This window comes from Corvus cornix, chromosome 6 (assembly GCF_000738735.6).
Source record: "Corvus cornix cornix isolate S_Up_H32 chromosome 6, ASM73873v5, whole genome shotgun sequence".
Taxonomy (NCBI): Eukaryota; Metazoa; Chordata; class Aves; order Passeriformes; family Corvidae; genus Corvus; species Corvus cornix.
The window spans coordinates 7,478,387-7,496,003 of record NC_046336.1 but is presented as its reverse complement, the minus strand read 5'-3'; the positions used below and the strand labels follow the sequence as shown (position 1 = coordinate 7,496,003).

Genomic DNA, 17,617 nt, shown 5'->3' with positions numbered 1-17,617 from the left:
AGTATAGAACCCATAATAAATATGTTTACATCCTTAGGATATTTTGAAGGATGTAGTTCTTGTGAACTGTTAGATTTTCTTCAGTATCATGAGTAATGTGATAGATGTGCCCAAATTGTGGGCCAGGGATTTCTGCAGGAAAAAAGTACCAGTGACCCATAGATAAGTCAAATCAATGTTACTGGGATTTAAGAGGATTTTGGAACCATAGCTGGGATCAGGCACTGTGCTAACATAAAGAGAGTAAGTAATGGTTCTGTTTCTTTTCTCCTTCATTCTGCTAATGCTATTGGTAATGCAGAAAAAAATTAAGCATGACTGGAAATTAAAACCATAATTAAAATAGAAACATAAAGAGAGAAATATGAGTGGGAGAAAGGGCAACCCAGTCAGAAGCTGAGCTTAAGTGTGAATGAAATAAAGAGAAAATAAGGCCAGAAGTTATATGAAAAAGCCAATCAAAGGACAAAAAAAAATCACAAGGAACTAAAAAATACCCAAACCAGTCATCCTTATAGTTCCATCTTGTGTGTCTTTGCTGCTTCCAGCTGAATTTCTGCTGGACCCCACCAACTTTCGTTTTCCTCTAAGACTCAGCCTTTGGTTCAATGGCTGGCTGAGCACGTGGTGCATTTTTCTGTCGGAGCTCCTGAGTAATTTCTTTGAGGACTCAGGTTGGAAACTTTCTAAAGGCAAGACAAGATAATGACTATAACTCTGCAAGTACCTCTGCAATACTGTAATATTCTTCATATATCAAGTTGCTATAGTTACAAGGGCACAGCTTGGTTTTGAGTTGGAGAGCAGTCAAAACTGGTGACAGGTTGTATTCCATCTCTGCAGTGAAGAGGTGAAGTGGTGTGCTGTGGGACAAAAACTGCAAATCATTTTCCTAACACACTCATGACATAAAATGACTTTTTCCCAGTGTCCTGACAAAAGTACTCATGCATTCAGTACACATATTATGTTTTCTACTGTCATGATATAAGTACTTATAGGTAAAATCTGAGCTCTGACTTAGTTTGACTGTTGGTGATACAGACTAAAATGACTTGCAAGAAAACCTTCCCCTTTTTTTATAGGCTGCATTAGCTCTTGTTGTTCCTTAGGTCCCTGATATTGAAAGGAAGGAGTGTGACATGCATGGGAAGCCTTGCAGTCCTTGGAAAAATTCTATCTTTTTTCCTTAACTATGCCAATAGTTTCCTAAATCCTTTCAGTTTATACTCCAAGGAGGTCATTCAGAAAGCCTGAAAAGTGACTTTCCACCTCTGAGTGATCAGTTCTGATCCAGCCTCTGTCCAGGGATGGAAAATTCTGTTAAAATATAACTAATTTTTTTCCACTTTGGTATTAATGGTGGCTTAACAACTGTCATCAGATAACTGATACATTTATAGTGGTATTGCATAGAGTTATGCTATCAAATTACTGTGGAATGAGTAACAGTTGTTATAGGAAAAAGATATAATTCATGTTTCAAAAGGTTTTGAATAGTTGTGATTAAAGAATGGATAAAAAAATTGACTTTTCTGGATTTTCACTCACTGTAATTGCTGACATTTCAATAGCTTTAGAACAGATCTAAGGACTTGCTTTGCATCCTGATGTGATGCAGGCTTAGTAAATGTGACAAACCTCACAGAAGGAAAAAGAAAAGATGGAGGCATAATAACAGGCTTCAAATGCATGAAGGGAAGCTGAAAAGAGAGAGATGATAAAGTGCCTTCCCCCACGCCCCCATTTTGCTTGAGGAGAAAGTAATGGGATTAGGTTGTAACAAGAAAGATTAAGGTGGAATACAAGGAAAAATTTCTACTGGTTAAACTGTGAAAGACCTACATATGCTGTGAAATCTGCATTATCACTTATACTATGCTTTTCACATTTTCAAACATCTCAAGTGTTAGAAATGGGCAGGGAACTAGCTGATTTCACACATTTTTTCCCAGTCCTAATCTGTAGTGTCTTGAAGTCTGAGCTCTAGAAATCAGGCAGGTATTGAGTAAAGAGAAAGTATTCTGATTATATAGGATAATGAGCTGTGTATGGCCACATGGCTATGGATATTTACCATATTTTGGGTCCTTAATGTTACTAAGTTAGTAATTAGTAAACTACTTATTTTTGAATCTGTAGCATTTTTGTTACTGTGGAGTTAAAAAGTTTTCCATCCTATGCAGGTTTCCTCTGTAGCTGAGACTCTGGTTTATTTGTGTCAGAAGTGTAGTAACTCAGCTGCTGATGGCCAATGGTCATATTTTTTATAAATTATTACTGTTCTTTTTCTTCTTGAAATAAACACGCCCAATACCAATTACTCATTTAAATTCTGTCACTTGAACTCTCTTTTCAATACCGAGAATGAGAGTTACAGTTTGTACTCTTGGTGTAAAAATGAGCTTTATATTCAGTTGTCCTAAGATGTGGCTTGCAGTAAAGATATATGTGCTCCTTCAGTTTTCTGACATTTCATTGTACAAATATATAGTTTGAATTATTTTATATTTGATTCACTGCTGCATTCTGTACAAAAATCAGTAATAAATTGCAGGGGTCTTTTATGATAAGGGAAGTTCTGTGACTGTAATCTATTAGTTATCTGTTCTTATACTAATTAAAATGGTTTCAGGTAGTCTGTGGTGTGAAATAGAAAAGAAGAGAAAATAAAATTATTTCTTACCTTAAATTATGAAATACTTTTAGTTTTACGAAAAGATTTGCATTCCTTCTTGGAAGTAAATGGTAGTGCACAAATTAGAAAGTCCAGACCCTGTGCACATGCTTAATATTTGTAATCTAAAACCCTGTGTGGCAAAGAAAAGCATGAAGAAAGAGTACCCCCCAAGTTATCAGGTAAAGTTAAAAGCATCTTTTTTAAGAATTATCTCAATGTGGAAGAAAATAAAAGGACAGGCAGAGGTGAATTCTGAGCATGAAGGAATAGGGTGCTCTGGGAAGAGAGAGGTTTGGGTTTCCAGGCCATGCAAATCCATGAGTAGTCCTTGGAGTGCTAATTCAGTGCTGTCAGCCTGTGCCAGAAATATTTAAGTAATGAAACCTGTCATGAACAGAATAAGGCACATTCTATATTGTGGTGAAGAGAGAATCACAGCTCAGCCTTCCCTGTTCTTGAGCAGGAAAAGCCCTCCAGGTGTGGGACACCTGGGAAGCTTTTCAGTCTCAGGTATTGAAGAGCTCAAAGGCAGATATTCCAAATCACTTTGATTAATTTTTTTTCTAGATTTTGCTCAAGTCCCATTTGAGGTAGGATTTTCAAGGCATGAATATTGAAATTCAGTAATAGAAAATTCATCCTTGAATATTAATATATTTTGGAAATAAAGCGGCTTTGACTGTAGGTGTGAACAGGCCCTGGCTTGCTGTCTTTGTGGTTTCTCTTGGTGTTTTGTTTTCTTCAGGGTCTTGTTCTGTTATGTGCTGCATGTCTGGAAAATATGTGATTTTTAAAATAGAAATTCTAGAAAAAAATAGAGTTGTATGTGTACTACAAACTGCACATAAAGTACCAAGATAAAACACTATGGGAGATTGCTTGGAACAATTTTGTTTCATCTTAGCGACATTTTTTAGTATTATTTTCAAACTTATTAATCATCTACGTAGTTGTCAATGTTAAAAAAATTGCTCTAGCTGCTTATCATCTTGTCATTTTCTTTATGCATGGTATTTTAAAAAATTGTCCTTACAATTTATGAGATGCCAGGAAAAATTTCTTTACAGTAACTAATGACACACGCTATGAATGTATAATCCATTTAATAATAATAAGATAACGTCAGCATTTTGCTGTATTGTCATTTTTTTTTTAATAAAGGGATAACACCCCAAGCAGCATTCAGTTTTCCCAGAACTGTCCTGCCATTGTTGCTTTTGCAGTAGAAGGAGATTGTGAGTCCCAGCACAGCAGGAACATTGTGGTTTAACTTGCACTGCTTGTTCTCTGAGCAGCCCTAAAAGGCACCTGAGACACTGATGACCATCCTGCAAAAGCTTCCAACCACACAGGCTGTTGGGGTTTTTTTAAGCAAGCCTGCAGCATTTCTTTTGCCTTTATAGATCTTTTCCCTTCTCTGTTACCCCACATTGGACATTTGCAATACCAAAGGCAGCAGCTTCCCCCCACGTTTGGTTTGTCATCATTCTGTTTGGAGAGGTGAAGTTAATCTTTTACTGGAAACATCTGATTTTTTTACCAGATCGTCCAACTATTATCAAAAGTGAGTATGTTTTTAGTGAATATACACCATGTGTGCATCACCTGTATTTGTGCACATGTGCATACGTCTACACATGCTCCTCCTTGAATGTATTCCACATAAACTTTGACATCTAGACATGAGCCACCCAACTGGCATGTATCTACAGAAGTGCCTCAAGACATGAAAAAAAATAGATCACACAGGTATCAATAAAAGACTAACTTGTCAGAGTTACTTTAAATTACCTTAGGTGAAGGACTTGGCTGAAATTTAACCCAGCAGTAAATTAGTTGCATAGATACATATTTGTGATTATTTGTGTTGGTTAAAAGAATAAAAAATAAAACTTATTAGTGATGTGTTGACACTGGAGTTATATCTTACGGAGGATCTTCCATGGTGTTCAAATCTTGTTGCTCAGAAAACGTGATTATTCTGCTGAGTTACTGACAGCTGAGGTGTGGGATTTTGAGAGAAGAGGCCAAGGGTGCCACAAGGCATTACTTCAAGTGTCTGTGAAAGTGAGGCATGAGAAAGATGTTAAACTCATGCTGGCAGCAGATTGACAAAGGTCTCCTTGGATTTTAGGTTCTATCTAACTTTGAAAGATGCCTAATGGGTAACTTTACAAATAGTTTTCTCTGGCACTATTTCTATCATTTTTACCTATTCAGCAGTAGCAACCTTCATAATGTGTTTTCATCATGACCCTCTGTGGAGGAGCTGATTCTGATTTCCTTCCTTTCCTGTCTCTCCCAAAGAAATAATGTTAAAGGCTACCATGGGCACTGTTAAGAACTGAGAGAGTTCTGTTCCTGTAGAGCACAAAGGACAATCAGCATGTTAGATACTTTAAAAAAAAAAAAAAAGGTCAGTTTGAATACTTAAAAGTAATTGTAGGGTTCCTTAGATGGGCTGCTTACACCAAAACCCACTCTAAAGCACATACTTTTAGGTAATATGTATTCTGATTTTTAAGAACAAAAGCATCATTTTGAACAAGGTTATCTATAGAAAAATAGGAGAAGTGTGCTAAAGAAAACAAGTTGGAAATAGGTCCCAGGAAAACTGGCCCACAGAGCCCAGGACAATGGAAACAGGCAGCCTTTGTTTGCTCCCCAGCAATATTCTCAAAATATAGCTACACACATATATATGAATATGTACACAGCATTTGTATATGAAATTATATGGACAGAAAATTACATAATTTCACACATTACAGAAAGCAACCTGTCTTTCATGAAGGAAAAAGTTGATAATGTGACAAGGAAAACAATTTAATATTCACTTCGTTTTTTTGAACTAAAATATGCTGTTGTCTATGTAGTTGATAGAAAAGTACCTGGTAATTTACATTTAGACTTATTTTTCAAGGTTTCAAGAAGTTATTTAAGCAATGAGTGAACAGAAGGCAGCAGTCTTAATTTTTCACTTTAACACTATCACTGTGTAGCTTTAAAATTACCTTTAGTTTGGGATTGCATAGAGCCGGTAGGGAAACATCGAATATAAAGCATCTGAATATAAATTCTTTATTACTTTATTTAAGACAGTAAACCTAAAAATGGAATTGTTTCCTTAAGAACAATTTTATTTAGTAAATATCAAATATGCCACCACTGTACAATGAGTTTTGGTCTCAAAACACCTGGAGTATAACAGCATTAGGAACTCTATGATGCTACTTTCAACAGGCAAAGTCAGGCAGGTTTTGTTGGCCTGAGAAAAGGGCTTATTGCAAGGAGAAATAAAATCTTGCATTTAAAACTTCATCAAGAGACAGTTGTAAATTTGGACTTTCTTCTTCTACAACCAATTTCTGTTTCAAAAAGGTTTCTGGTCCAAAATTTATATTCTTGGGCGATGCATCCTGTTTAAGGTAGGGCTAAGAATGAGAGCAAAGAGCTTTTAACTGACTTCTGCTGGAAAAACCAGAAGTGTGGGAAACATAAATATCCTCAATTAGCAGTATAAACATCAGCAAAAGCATTTGCTTCTGCATCTTCCTGAAGTAGAATTAAGAACACATGTGAGTTGATGGGAGTTTTGACTCTCTTAGAGGATGAAATAGCAGCTTGGGATACAGAGTTTTTATATAGTTTTTCTGCTTAGCTGTTTTAATGTCTAGCATGTAGGGAATTGTATTTATGGATTTCACTGGTGCAAGATCATGCATTTGGCATTCCATCATTAGCTGTGTAAAATTTAGAGGCAATTTTATATTAGGTTAAATACTGTGTTCTAGAAGCCCTCCTTTCACAGTGACTAAGTATGAAATAAAAAAATCAAAAGTTTCTTTTAATCTAGGCACTTTGAGGTTAGTCAGAGAAAAAAAGGATATTCAGTGGATTGGATGCTTATGACACAGACCACAGGAGCCTAGATGAATAAAGACATTTTATATAAAAATAGGTAAATGTTGGAGATCAGTGGAAAAGAGAGTATGGTGTGCTTCGTACTATCTTCAGGTACTAGAATATGGAACTAAATTAAAAAACCTGTTTGCTTCTATCTTGGTTTATAAGAAGCAATGGGTCACAAGTTCACAGCAAAACTCTGTGATAAGAAGCTGTAATTTACGATTATTCACACAAAGAAAAGCTCACATTCTAAATTCCAGCAGAAAATACGGTTTTGTTTATGCTGTTCAAACAAAATATCCAGAGGTTTTGATGAATGAGGGGACTGTCATGAAATCCCATTTTGCAGTAGTAGTGGTGTTTTGTTTTGTTTTGTTTTCCTTAATTTATTTTTCACCTTTTAGTATTGAATAGAGATAACATCAATTCCTGGGATTTTTTTAACAAAATTCCTTATCATGGAATAAAAACACTTACTATGAACCAAAATGCTGGAGTTTGGTTTTAGTAGAAGGAAAAAGGCATCTTGGTTCATATGAAACACAAAAAAAAGGGATGCTAGCACAATAAGAAAAAAGCTTTGTATTGCTTTTTACAGAGATTGTTAGAGTAGTCAGAATAAACACACTTTCAAGAAGACCTTTTTCCCCAAAGGTGATTTGAACATTTATTTTCCATCCTTTAATGAATGCTGTTTATTGAACAGTGTTCAAGATAGTCTGACCATGGAGTGAAGTGGTTTGGGCTTAGTTATGAACTTAAACTAGAATCACTTCTATCAGAACGTATTCAAAATTGGTCCTCTGCTACTAAACCAGGAGTGGATTGCCATAGGAAAAACTTAGTTGAGGAACTTGGAAAAAGACATCTTTAAAAATTACTGTTCTTGTTTTTTTGACTGCCAAGCAAAATGTGCTAAGCAAACTTCTCCATATGCTGTTAATTCTTGTGCATGCATATAATTTTATTTTTGATTTTTTTGTAGATTAGAGCTGAATTATAAAGTATGATTTTGAGCACAATTAATTGTAAGTGCAAACAAAAAACTCAAACTAAAATTAGAAAACTTTTTATAGATACATTTGTATTCCATAACCTACTTAGAATAATCTTAGGTGAAGGACCTGGAGTTACACTTCAAGGAAAGTATCATTGTCAAGTATCAACAGACATTTAGATGTTCATAATTTTGCAAGAGAAAAAAAGAAGAAACTGTTGAATGTAACATGATTAACCTCCAGAGAGAGATTATTTGTGTGTCTGTGGGATTTCATAAGGTTTTGACAGGATACCTGTTCAGCATGTTTAACATTTTTGATGTTTTTTCCTTGGCTTCATACAGAAGGTTTTTGTAAACCTCCTGTCAAGTACAAGAGTTTTAAGCTATTTCTTGACTCTCTAAATTTGATTTTACTTCCTAAACCAGGATGTGTGTCTCATTGTGGAGTGGTCTGATTTTAGCAACAACCAGCATGGCAAAGCACTGGTTCAAGCATCAGCTTAGGGTTGCTGTTGGAAGAGTTGATTTTGGAGGACTACTGACCTTTTTTTTTCTTGCCTAAGAAAGTTTTCTTTCCATCCTGCACAATCACAGTGTAACTGTGTAGTTAAATCACCAGTAACCGATTTTATCAACTACAGTTTTGTTCCTTAAGCTTGATGGCTACACTAGGCTGCTTTGCATAAATGTAACTTCTCCATTCAGCAAAGTTGATTCTAGTTTACTCAAGTGGAGTGGGAACAAGACAGCTTTTTAAAAAAGAAAAATAAAAAATACATTAATTTAAACTATTTCTGAGGTCTACTATGCAACAAAAATATCTGAAATAGTAAAAAGAATAGGAACGACTTGTGCTGTCTTAATCTCTGTAAGTAGCAGGCATTTTGTGCTTGTTCAGCATCTTATCCTGAGAACTTAGAATTCAGGCATCCTTTAATTGATCACCACTTATTGCTTTTACAGATATTGAAGAGATACAGCAGTTTGATTTATATTATATTCCTCTATCTCTGTGCTTCTTTAATCTATTTGCAAGGATTAATGACAATTCTCTTGCTCTCACTGATGTTAGTCCTCCTGCATGCTCTTGTGGAACATGGTTTCTGGCATTGACGAGCACATCGCTCTGCATTCTTATTTTTGTGGGGTTTTTTCAGGTTTACGTGACATAAATTTATTTGATGTGGCAAGGAATGCTTATAAAATGTATTTCTGATGTGCTGTCTGAGCTTTATATCAGTACGCTCACCTTCCTAATGAAATGTGTAAATCCATTGGTTTCCAAATTATGTTCCTAGAGGAGATAGGCAGAGCATGATTTAGAAACTTTCAGCTGTCTAGGAATGTACTGATTTTGTCAGCCTCTGATAAACAAACATATTTTACCTTGTATTGAAGGAGATGTCAAGAGCTCATGTGGATGCTGTGTCTGTCTCAGGCAGCGCTGAGGGCAGGCAGCTGCAAGTTGAAGATGACATTTTCTTGAATCACTGTTACTTGATCCTCAAATAAGCCTTTGACTAAAGCCAGTCTTCTCATCCCAAATGCTATAGAAAAAGTAGCAATTTTGCTTGTTTCTGATTTCTACATCTCCCCCTCTGTGAGGGTTTTGGAATGAAATGGTCATCCCTCTTCCTAAGGGGGCTTGGGAACCCCCCTCTTGCTGGTGAGGAGACAGATTTTGAGGCATCCTGCAGCTCATTCCTCAACTAATTGAGTGAAGATCCTCAAAAAAACCCCTTCTAATGGCATTTCAGTTTGCTTGCATTTGATTCTGTCTTCATTTTCTGAGTGCTAAGTGCAATACATTACAATGTCAGACCACATTAGTTACCTAAGGCCAAAAAAAGCCTCACTTTCCATGGAGTACATTAAAAATCAGTTTTATTTTGTACCTCCTAATGGCTAACAGAGGGCAATGGTTTGCTGACTTCTTCAAATTTTGTGGCATTTTTGCCTGATACATTGTGTAAGTCATTTCTTTTCTTTGGGCTTTTACTCTGAATGACCAAATACACACAAATAGTTGCAATCACCAGTTGTTGACTTCAGATGTTTTTCACCTTAGATTGGAATTTTTTCTTACATTTAAAGCTGCTGTGAATAACTTTTGAATGCTTTTAAATTGTTTTGCTTTTCATACTGCTTTATAATAATTTTTTTTTGTTACAATTTACAATGCGTTCTCTTTAGAGAGAATGAGGGGAAAAATAACAGCCTTTTCATGAAAGGAGGTTTTTGACCAAAATTTCCAAAATAGTAGAGAAGCTGCTGTCTTAAGAAAATTTAAAAACACAAAATAATAATAGTATTAATAAATACTAGGCCTTTTATTGCCTGAAAAAGTCTTAAACACGTCTCAGTATGACATTAGACCATGAAGGCACCCAAAATCTTCGCTTTGTATTTTTGCTTTGAAAATGACTACCAAGACTCACTGTTTTAGTTTTTACTAAACCTAGTAAAAGTTTTAGTCTGTCAGATCTGAAATCACTTCTTTTTTAAGTCATTCTAATTTTCTGTTGTGTTTCCATGTGAGAAATCTCTTCACAGCTGAGAAAACTAAGAGTAATTTAAGGAATAATATTTTGAATCTTGTAGGCTTGTGAAAAATCTCTGTAAATGTTTGAATATGTAAAGAACTGTGCTATACATCAGATATAGAGTTCAGTTTTGAGTTGAACTCTTAAAATCTACAGGGTGACTCAGTGTAAAATTTGTAGGCTATTTTGTTCTTGGTAACATGTGTTTAGAAATGAAATGAATAAGTGGAAGGAATGAAAAGGAAACTGATAAGTATAACATGTTAAACTTATCTCCCAATAAAATGTTCTTAATAATGTTTCTACCTGGAATTTTCCAGTTTTCTGTGTTCAAAGGTAGTATAAAAATTTCAGGTTTTCAAACAAATTAACATGGAAAACATGAAACTGGTGCTACTGTAGTTCGTGAGTTCATGTGGCAATGTTTTGGTTCAGCATGTTTTTTGGTAGAAAATGCATATTGTTCCAAGAGCAAGCTATAAAAATTCTGTACTGTGGCTCAGTATTGGCATGAGAGATTCAGGCACAGCATGACTCTTGATAGTTGTTTAAGATTCTGTTCAGCTCCCAACAAGAGAAAAGATCCTGTCTTTCAGTGTTAATCTTGTGTGTTGCATTTTCATTATCTACTTGTATAAAACAAAATTATGGTTTTCCAAGCTGTTTTTATACTGTTAGTTGCTGATGATTAAAGACAGCTTTACTGTGATTGCTTGAGAGGTATTTATTACAAAAAAACAAAAGAAATCAGTTCACTTTTCAGGATGAATGCTTTGAACAGAAGTAATAATGAAATACAAACATTGCAGAGCTATTTTACCAGAGTAAAAACGGCTAAAGAACAAATACAAGCCTTTAATTGATGAAAGCTGTCTTTAAGTTTAACCAAACTAAATTTTGATTTCTGCCACTGATAATCAGTCTGTTTGTTGTTTCTGGGTTTATTAGGATAAATATCCCACTTCTGTTTAGTCCAGAAAGCTAAGGAGATGACACCTGTGATTTCCAGATTGCTTGACTGTTGCTTTTCAAGAAAAAGTAAATTGCCTTTCCAGTGGTCACATGATCTCAGTAGAGTTGTTCAAGGTTGAGTGAAATTGTCTGTATTTTACTATGACTTGAAGTTCCATATGTGAGTGACATAAATCCAAAACATTTGTCTCTTCTGTTTACCTTTTCTCTCTGTCTCACAGTCCTCAGCACTGTGTTTGTACTCATTTTTTCTTTTCTGTGTTATTATGCTACTATAAAAAATAGATCGATTTGAGACCAAAGAAAGATAAATCACAAGGTAAAACAAGAAAGATGAAAATAAAATGAGTTGTATATGTGTTAATTATTCTATTAAGACTGATTTGTTATGGAGGATAATCATATCACTGTAAAGTGACAGTTCAATTTCTGCATGATGGCAGTCCGTTCTAATAGCATCTTTTTCCTTTTTTTTTGTACTCCTGTTTTTATTGGTCACTGCTTCACAGAAGTTCTTTAGCTTAATTTTAATGCTACTCAACTAATGATATTCCAGAAGTGTTATTGGGCACATCTGTTTGGTTTTACATTGCCTGTCTCAAAGGTGGAATGGATGTATTTCATGTATTTCCTGTAAAAGCAATTGTTGAATGCTAAAAGAGTATCAGGGGCTAAATACACATTTCTAGAGAATTAAGTGACTAGACAGTTCTGCAATATTACTAATGTAGAAAATAGTCTCTGTAGGGCAGTTCTCATATGAGTAGGCTAATGGATTACATAGGTGAATATTTACAGTGCAATTGAGCACTAAAATGTTGGATCTAATAGAAGTTTATACTTGCTATTTCTTACTGAGCTTAGTTGCATGAGAAACACTGTATCTCCTTTTTTTTTGATTTAACTTAGCCTTGAATGTTAGCAAAATTAACAAAGTATTGAGCACACCTCAATATTTAATAGCATTGTCATAGCTTTCCTTTTGAAAAATGTCAGTAAGGTGTCTTAAAGTAATTATCCATGTGCAGCTATGATTTAGTAGCCTTTCATGGAAGCAAACATACTTACTTAAAGCACCAATTGTAGTGAGCTCCATTTGAGAAGAAAAATGCTCTTGCCAGCTGTATGTTGGAGATGGGGGCTAAGCAATAAGTGTTTTTAAATTCAATTGTTTAAAATGCACACTTTGTGGAAATAGTGATGGGTATTCTTTTGTTGTCAGCATCAGCAAGAACATTTATGTGCTGAGCTGGCAAATTGGAATCAATCATACTGTGGATTTATTATTTAATAAATTCTATAGGGCTGTGATTCTGCAGCATGGATTTGCTCTACTGGATTATATTGCTTTCATATAATCTTTCTGCTCCACTTAGAATCTGCATGTTGTACAAAAGAGTATTTTGAGCTGCTATTTCCCTAAAAATAGAGTAGATATTGCAAGGGTGAGGTTTTTTCTTGTTGTTTTTAAAATTCTAATGTCATCATTTCACTTAATATGTAAAAAATAACATAACAAAAACAGGTTTAAATTCTATTTTTTAAGCAGGTTTTTTATTGGTGAGCCATATAGTATTTATTTATTTTAAATATTTAATTATTGGTAAAAAAGCATGGTAATTAAGTATTTAACTGTTTAAACAAAAGCATGAAGCCGTGATATAAACTCAAGTTGGAGGGGAATGCACAGAGTAGTATGGGAAGACTTGAAGTTGGGCTGCACTCACTGTTTCTGTCCAGGGGTGCAGCACAGAGTACACAGAATCATGGAATCATTTAGTTTGGGAAGAACCTGTGAACTCACCCAGTCCAACCATTAACCCTGCACTGCCAAGCCCATCACTAACACCTGTCCCCAAGTGCCACATCCACACATCTCCTAAATCCCTCCAGGAGCAGCAGTTCCCAGGGCAGCCTGTTCCAGTGTTTGACAACCCTTTCAGTGAACAAATTGAAGGGTTGGCCTCAAAAAAAATTCAGAAAATATAAACTGCGTCTCTTTTCCTGACTTCTGCCAGCTGACAATGCTTGGTGCAAAATACGATTTTAAAACTGATTCCAAGACTTGGTGTATTTCTAGTAGCATTAGGCTGGGAAAGATCCTACCTTGGCTGCAGTTTTAACTGTTAACTACATTATTATCCCAAGAGAAACCATTTGCTAATAGTGGTTAAGCAGAGAGAAACAAATAGAAAATATTAAAGAAAATGTGTAAACAGGAGTATGGAAATATTGAGGTAATGGAAGAATGTCAGCCTTCTTCCAAATGCCCTGCAGGATTGTCCTGCTTCTGCTATTGATTTCTTTGATCACATTTAGTCATGTTTGCTTCAGTAACAGCAGTGACGTCTTAAATGCATTTTTTTTGGGTTACACCCCACATAGAGATCTACAGATTGGTAGGAATCCATTTTTCATCACACACTTGCAAGCCCAAGATAATTAACTGCATGTAAAAAGTATACTAAAATATGCTTTCATTGTTGTGAAACAGATTTTTTCTGGATGAGATTTAAAAAGTCTAAGTGCAAAGGTGTTGTCTTTTTCAATGGTATTATCCAGGGAACAGTGAAATTAATAGGAACTTGCTCAATGAGAGTAATAAATGTTCATTGAAGTGCTGCTACTACATAATCAGTTATGTTTTCCACTTTCACATTTGTGATCTACTTCCTATTAAGTGAGCAATAATTGTGGGAGCAATCAATTAAGGTTAGTTGGCAATAGTTTTTATATTTGTCAAAATACTGACAGTTTTTGGAATGTGCTTTAGAATTCACCCTTTTAGCTCCTTTGTAACTTTTGTGCTGTCCTGCAATGGAGCATCACTGTTAAGAGCACTTAACTATAAGCAGAATAAGCTGTTAAGGATATATTTCTGTATTTTTCACTGAAAGCATTGCAAAGATTTACACAAATAAAATTAACTTCTGCAAAGAGGCTTTTCCAGCTTAAAGCGCCTAAATAGTCATTCTATAAAAGTAGAGTGGAAAACATGAATGGATTTAGGAAAACATAACTGATTATATAGTGGCAGGACTTCAATGAACATTTATCGTGGAGTGTCAAGACGATGGCAAAATTACAAAATGTAGGAATTTGTGGTAACCATAGGGATTTTTCAGAAGTGTTGTGTTATGAAACATCACACATCACTGTGCTGCACAGAAATTTCTAGTATGTGTTTCTTGCAGACAGATTGAATACCTGGGACCTCCTTAATAAGAATTCCTCCTTCTGTTCAGCTGGCTATTTAATGAGCTCTGAAGGCTGAACAAACCATTGAAGTCCTGAAATGGACATGTTATTTCAATAATATCTTACATTTAATTAGGTTTTTATGTTGTCGAGTACCTTTTTCTCTATTTGTCTTAGGCTGTGGCAGAGAGGTGAGAGTGTGTATGGGACGGGTCACTGTCAAAGAAGGATTCATTGTGTGTTATTCCTTATCAGTAGAATGGAACTTTAAAACTCAATCTGTGATAGGAGTTCAATATGAGATTATAAAATGGAGAATAAACTTTTATCTTATACAGGTCACCACTTGGTACCATATCTGTTGCCAAGCAGGACCCCATATATTAAATCCTTTATCTTAGTCGTAATTAAAACTCCAGTGAAAGCATAGTATGATCATCATGGTAGGTTCAGAGTTACTTTGCATTAAACAAAGACTTTTAGTGTGACTAGCAGGGACTTATTCCAGTTTGATGTGGGGACATATTGACACATTTACCAGGGAGAGATTAGTAAATTTTGTACACTTGGTTAGGAATAAAAGATGGCTGCCTAAACAAGGTAGCAATTCAAATAAATGTGGAAAGGAAAAGGAAGAAGAGTGCTCAAGAACCGAGAATATGAAGGTTTGTTCTGACGGGAGAATCTATCAGGCAGCAATAGTGGCAGTGAGCAGACCACTGTGGAGGGAATTACTTTGGCCTTAAAATGAAGTGATGATGATGATGTTCCTGTGGTTCTCCTTCAATTCAGATTTCAGGAGTTTTTAAGGTGCCTGTTTCCTGTTTCTAGAAGATTCTTCTTGTGGACTATACCTGTAGTGTTTACTCTGCCTGTGTTCACACGGTTTCAGAGATTTCTTTTTGTTCACTTTTGTCAAAAACAAGAACTCCAATTATATTAGATCTTTTACCAAACATCTGCAATAATACTTTAAACAAACATTTGAAACTAAATGAATGTTGTCATTGCTTTTGTCATTGGTCAGGATTTCGCTCTGTATAGCAAAGATAAATTATTAATAATTTTCTGTGTTGCACGTTGAAATGGTAGATTTTAATGGCTCTTCTCAAACCGCTTTTATTTAAGGTGTGGAGGAGAACCTCTAATGGCACATGAATAGTTTTTAACTCTTCAGAAAATAAACTAAATGATGTGCTAGTGGAATTTTCTGCAAAAAAAAAAAATTGAAGTAGTAATAGATATGTATTTCAATACAGCTTGTAGGAAATGTGTTTGGGATGAAGTATTAACATCTATGAATATTCATTTCATGATAAAGTAAAGTATGAGTGAAGAAATCTCACTTTTCCTCTTTTGATTTTACAGCTTGCACGTGCAGTGGGCATGCAAATATCTGTCACATGCAAACAGGAAAATGTTTCTGCACAACAAAGGGAATCAAAGGAGACCAGTGTCAACTGTGAGTACAATTAAATGTAGCCCAAACTTGCTGCAATCCTTGACTAGTGAATAATCACTTTTTTTCCTATTTCACGTCCTTGTTTTAGTATTGGGTTTTGTGATTGACCTGCCACTGTTTTAGTGGTGGATATAGTGTTCCCTACATTTCTCAGGAAATTTCACTATTTCTTAGACTTCTGTTAAAGAGTTACATCACAATTATTAATAATGCTTTGAAGACACTAAAGGCTTTAAAAAAATCCTATTACAAGAAGAAACTGGAGAATTACCTGTATTTGTCTTCCTTTTCCTTACATTTTTAAAATATTAGTGTAAGGAAAAAATAGATATGAGTTGGTAATTATATTCATTGTATTTGTAAGTTGTCTTGATCAGAATTTACAGTGATTCAATTTTTAGAGTTTTGGAACCTTACCAAGGTGTTTTAGACATTTCCCCACCTCACTAAATCTAGACCATAGCAATGTGTAGATCTGTTATGGAAAGTACTCTTTTTTTGCACTGGAATAGCTTCTTGTGTTTAGAGGAAGAGTTTGCACCTTCAGATAGAGCCTAACAAAAGGAGTACTAAGAACAATCAAGTGTTGAAGTGGCCTAACTTGTCAAGTAGGAGACATAACACACTGAAGTTAATTGTGAATTACCTCATATTTAAAGATGTTTCTTTCAATCTATTCTATCAGATACACTGTGTTATTTAATAGGAACCTTATTCATTTTGCAGCTATAATTATTGTAATCGTATCTGGCAGTAAACTTATCATAGCAGTGTTGTTTGGCACAGGGGAAAAGGCATATGAATCCAGCTAACTCCTCCCCAGCAGGGAGAGGTGCCAGGTGCTTCTGTTCTGCCTGCCACAGGACATCCACTTACACTGGGTGTGCGAATATGTCTTTGATACACTCAGTGAACTGGCTTGGATCCTACCTTTAACACTTGGCTTGATAAATAGTAAAGAAACACAAATTTCTGATGCAGGGGCTCTCTGTATATCCGTGAGAAAGAGCTGTGCTGGCAGCTCTACTGTTTCCCTACTACCTCTGGGACTTTGTTTCCAGCTAATTGAAGACTCTCAGGATGAGATGGGAAATCAAGATTAGGACTAAGTGATGAAATTTTATCATGACAAAAGCTGGAATGATAATATCTTTAAGCTCTGAATTAAGTCTTCACTGAGAAGTCTTTTCCCTCTTTCTTCCCCCAAACAATTAATCAGTTCTAGGTGTTAATGAGTGATCTGATTACCAGCTATGTGCTATGGACCTGTATTGATGCCATTCTAACTCTAGAAAGAATGGGAAGAAAAAACCCAACAATTTCTCCTCTGTCCTTTGTAACACTTGAACCACAGAAAACAGTTTCTGTGCTGAAAATGCCAGTTTTTTATCGACTACCCTCCACATAAGGCACTCTTTACAGGCCTTCACCCCAGTCTGAATTCATGTACCTCTGTGGTTGTTGTTGTCCTTTGTCCTGTGTCTGTTTCATCACTGTTTTTTCCACTCTGGTTTGGAATTTTTGTCTCATATGATCAACTGTGCTGTTCAGCTGTATCAGTCTGCTGTTCTGAGTTTGTCTATCCTTAAATGTTCTTTTATCCCACTTACTGAACTAGAAGAGAAAAGGTTTTCCTTGGACTTCCCTGGTCAGGAGTTCCACAAGACAGATGAAATGGGAATTTGAATTTTGTCTTCTCAGGAGTAAACTTAAAATTGCAATTTCAGACTGAAAATCCCTTTTTTAGTCACATGTAATACATTCCCCTTCTAGATTCATATACAAACCTTATCCAGGGCAAGCTGTGGTGTTAAAACATTTGATATTTGAATTGTCGATGGGTTTTTTTGGAT

The 17,617-nt window shown here is 35.4% G+C and overlaps 1 protein-coding gene across 4 annotated transcripts in view; it reads left to right on the top strand.

Moving 5' to 3' along the window:
• Positions 1-17,617, top strand: part of ATRNL1 (attractin like 1) — a 440,327-nt gene that overhangs the window by 119,088 nt on the left and 303,622 nt on the right. For all 4 annotated transcript variants that reach the window (XR_005602196.1, XM_039554022.1, XM_010412925.4 and 1 more), the window contains exon 20: positions 15,671-15,764. Coding sequence is in view for 3 of the 4 variants with exons in the window: in XM_039554022.1 (XP_039409956.1) it covers positions 15,671-15,764 (94 nt within the window). In the remaining variant the exon portion in view is untranslated. The remainder of the gene's footprint in view (positions 1-15,670; positions 15,765-17,617) is intronic.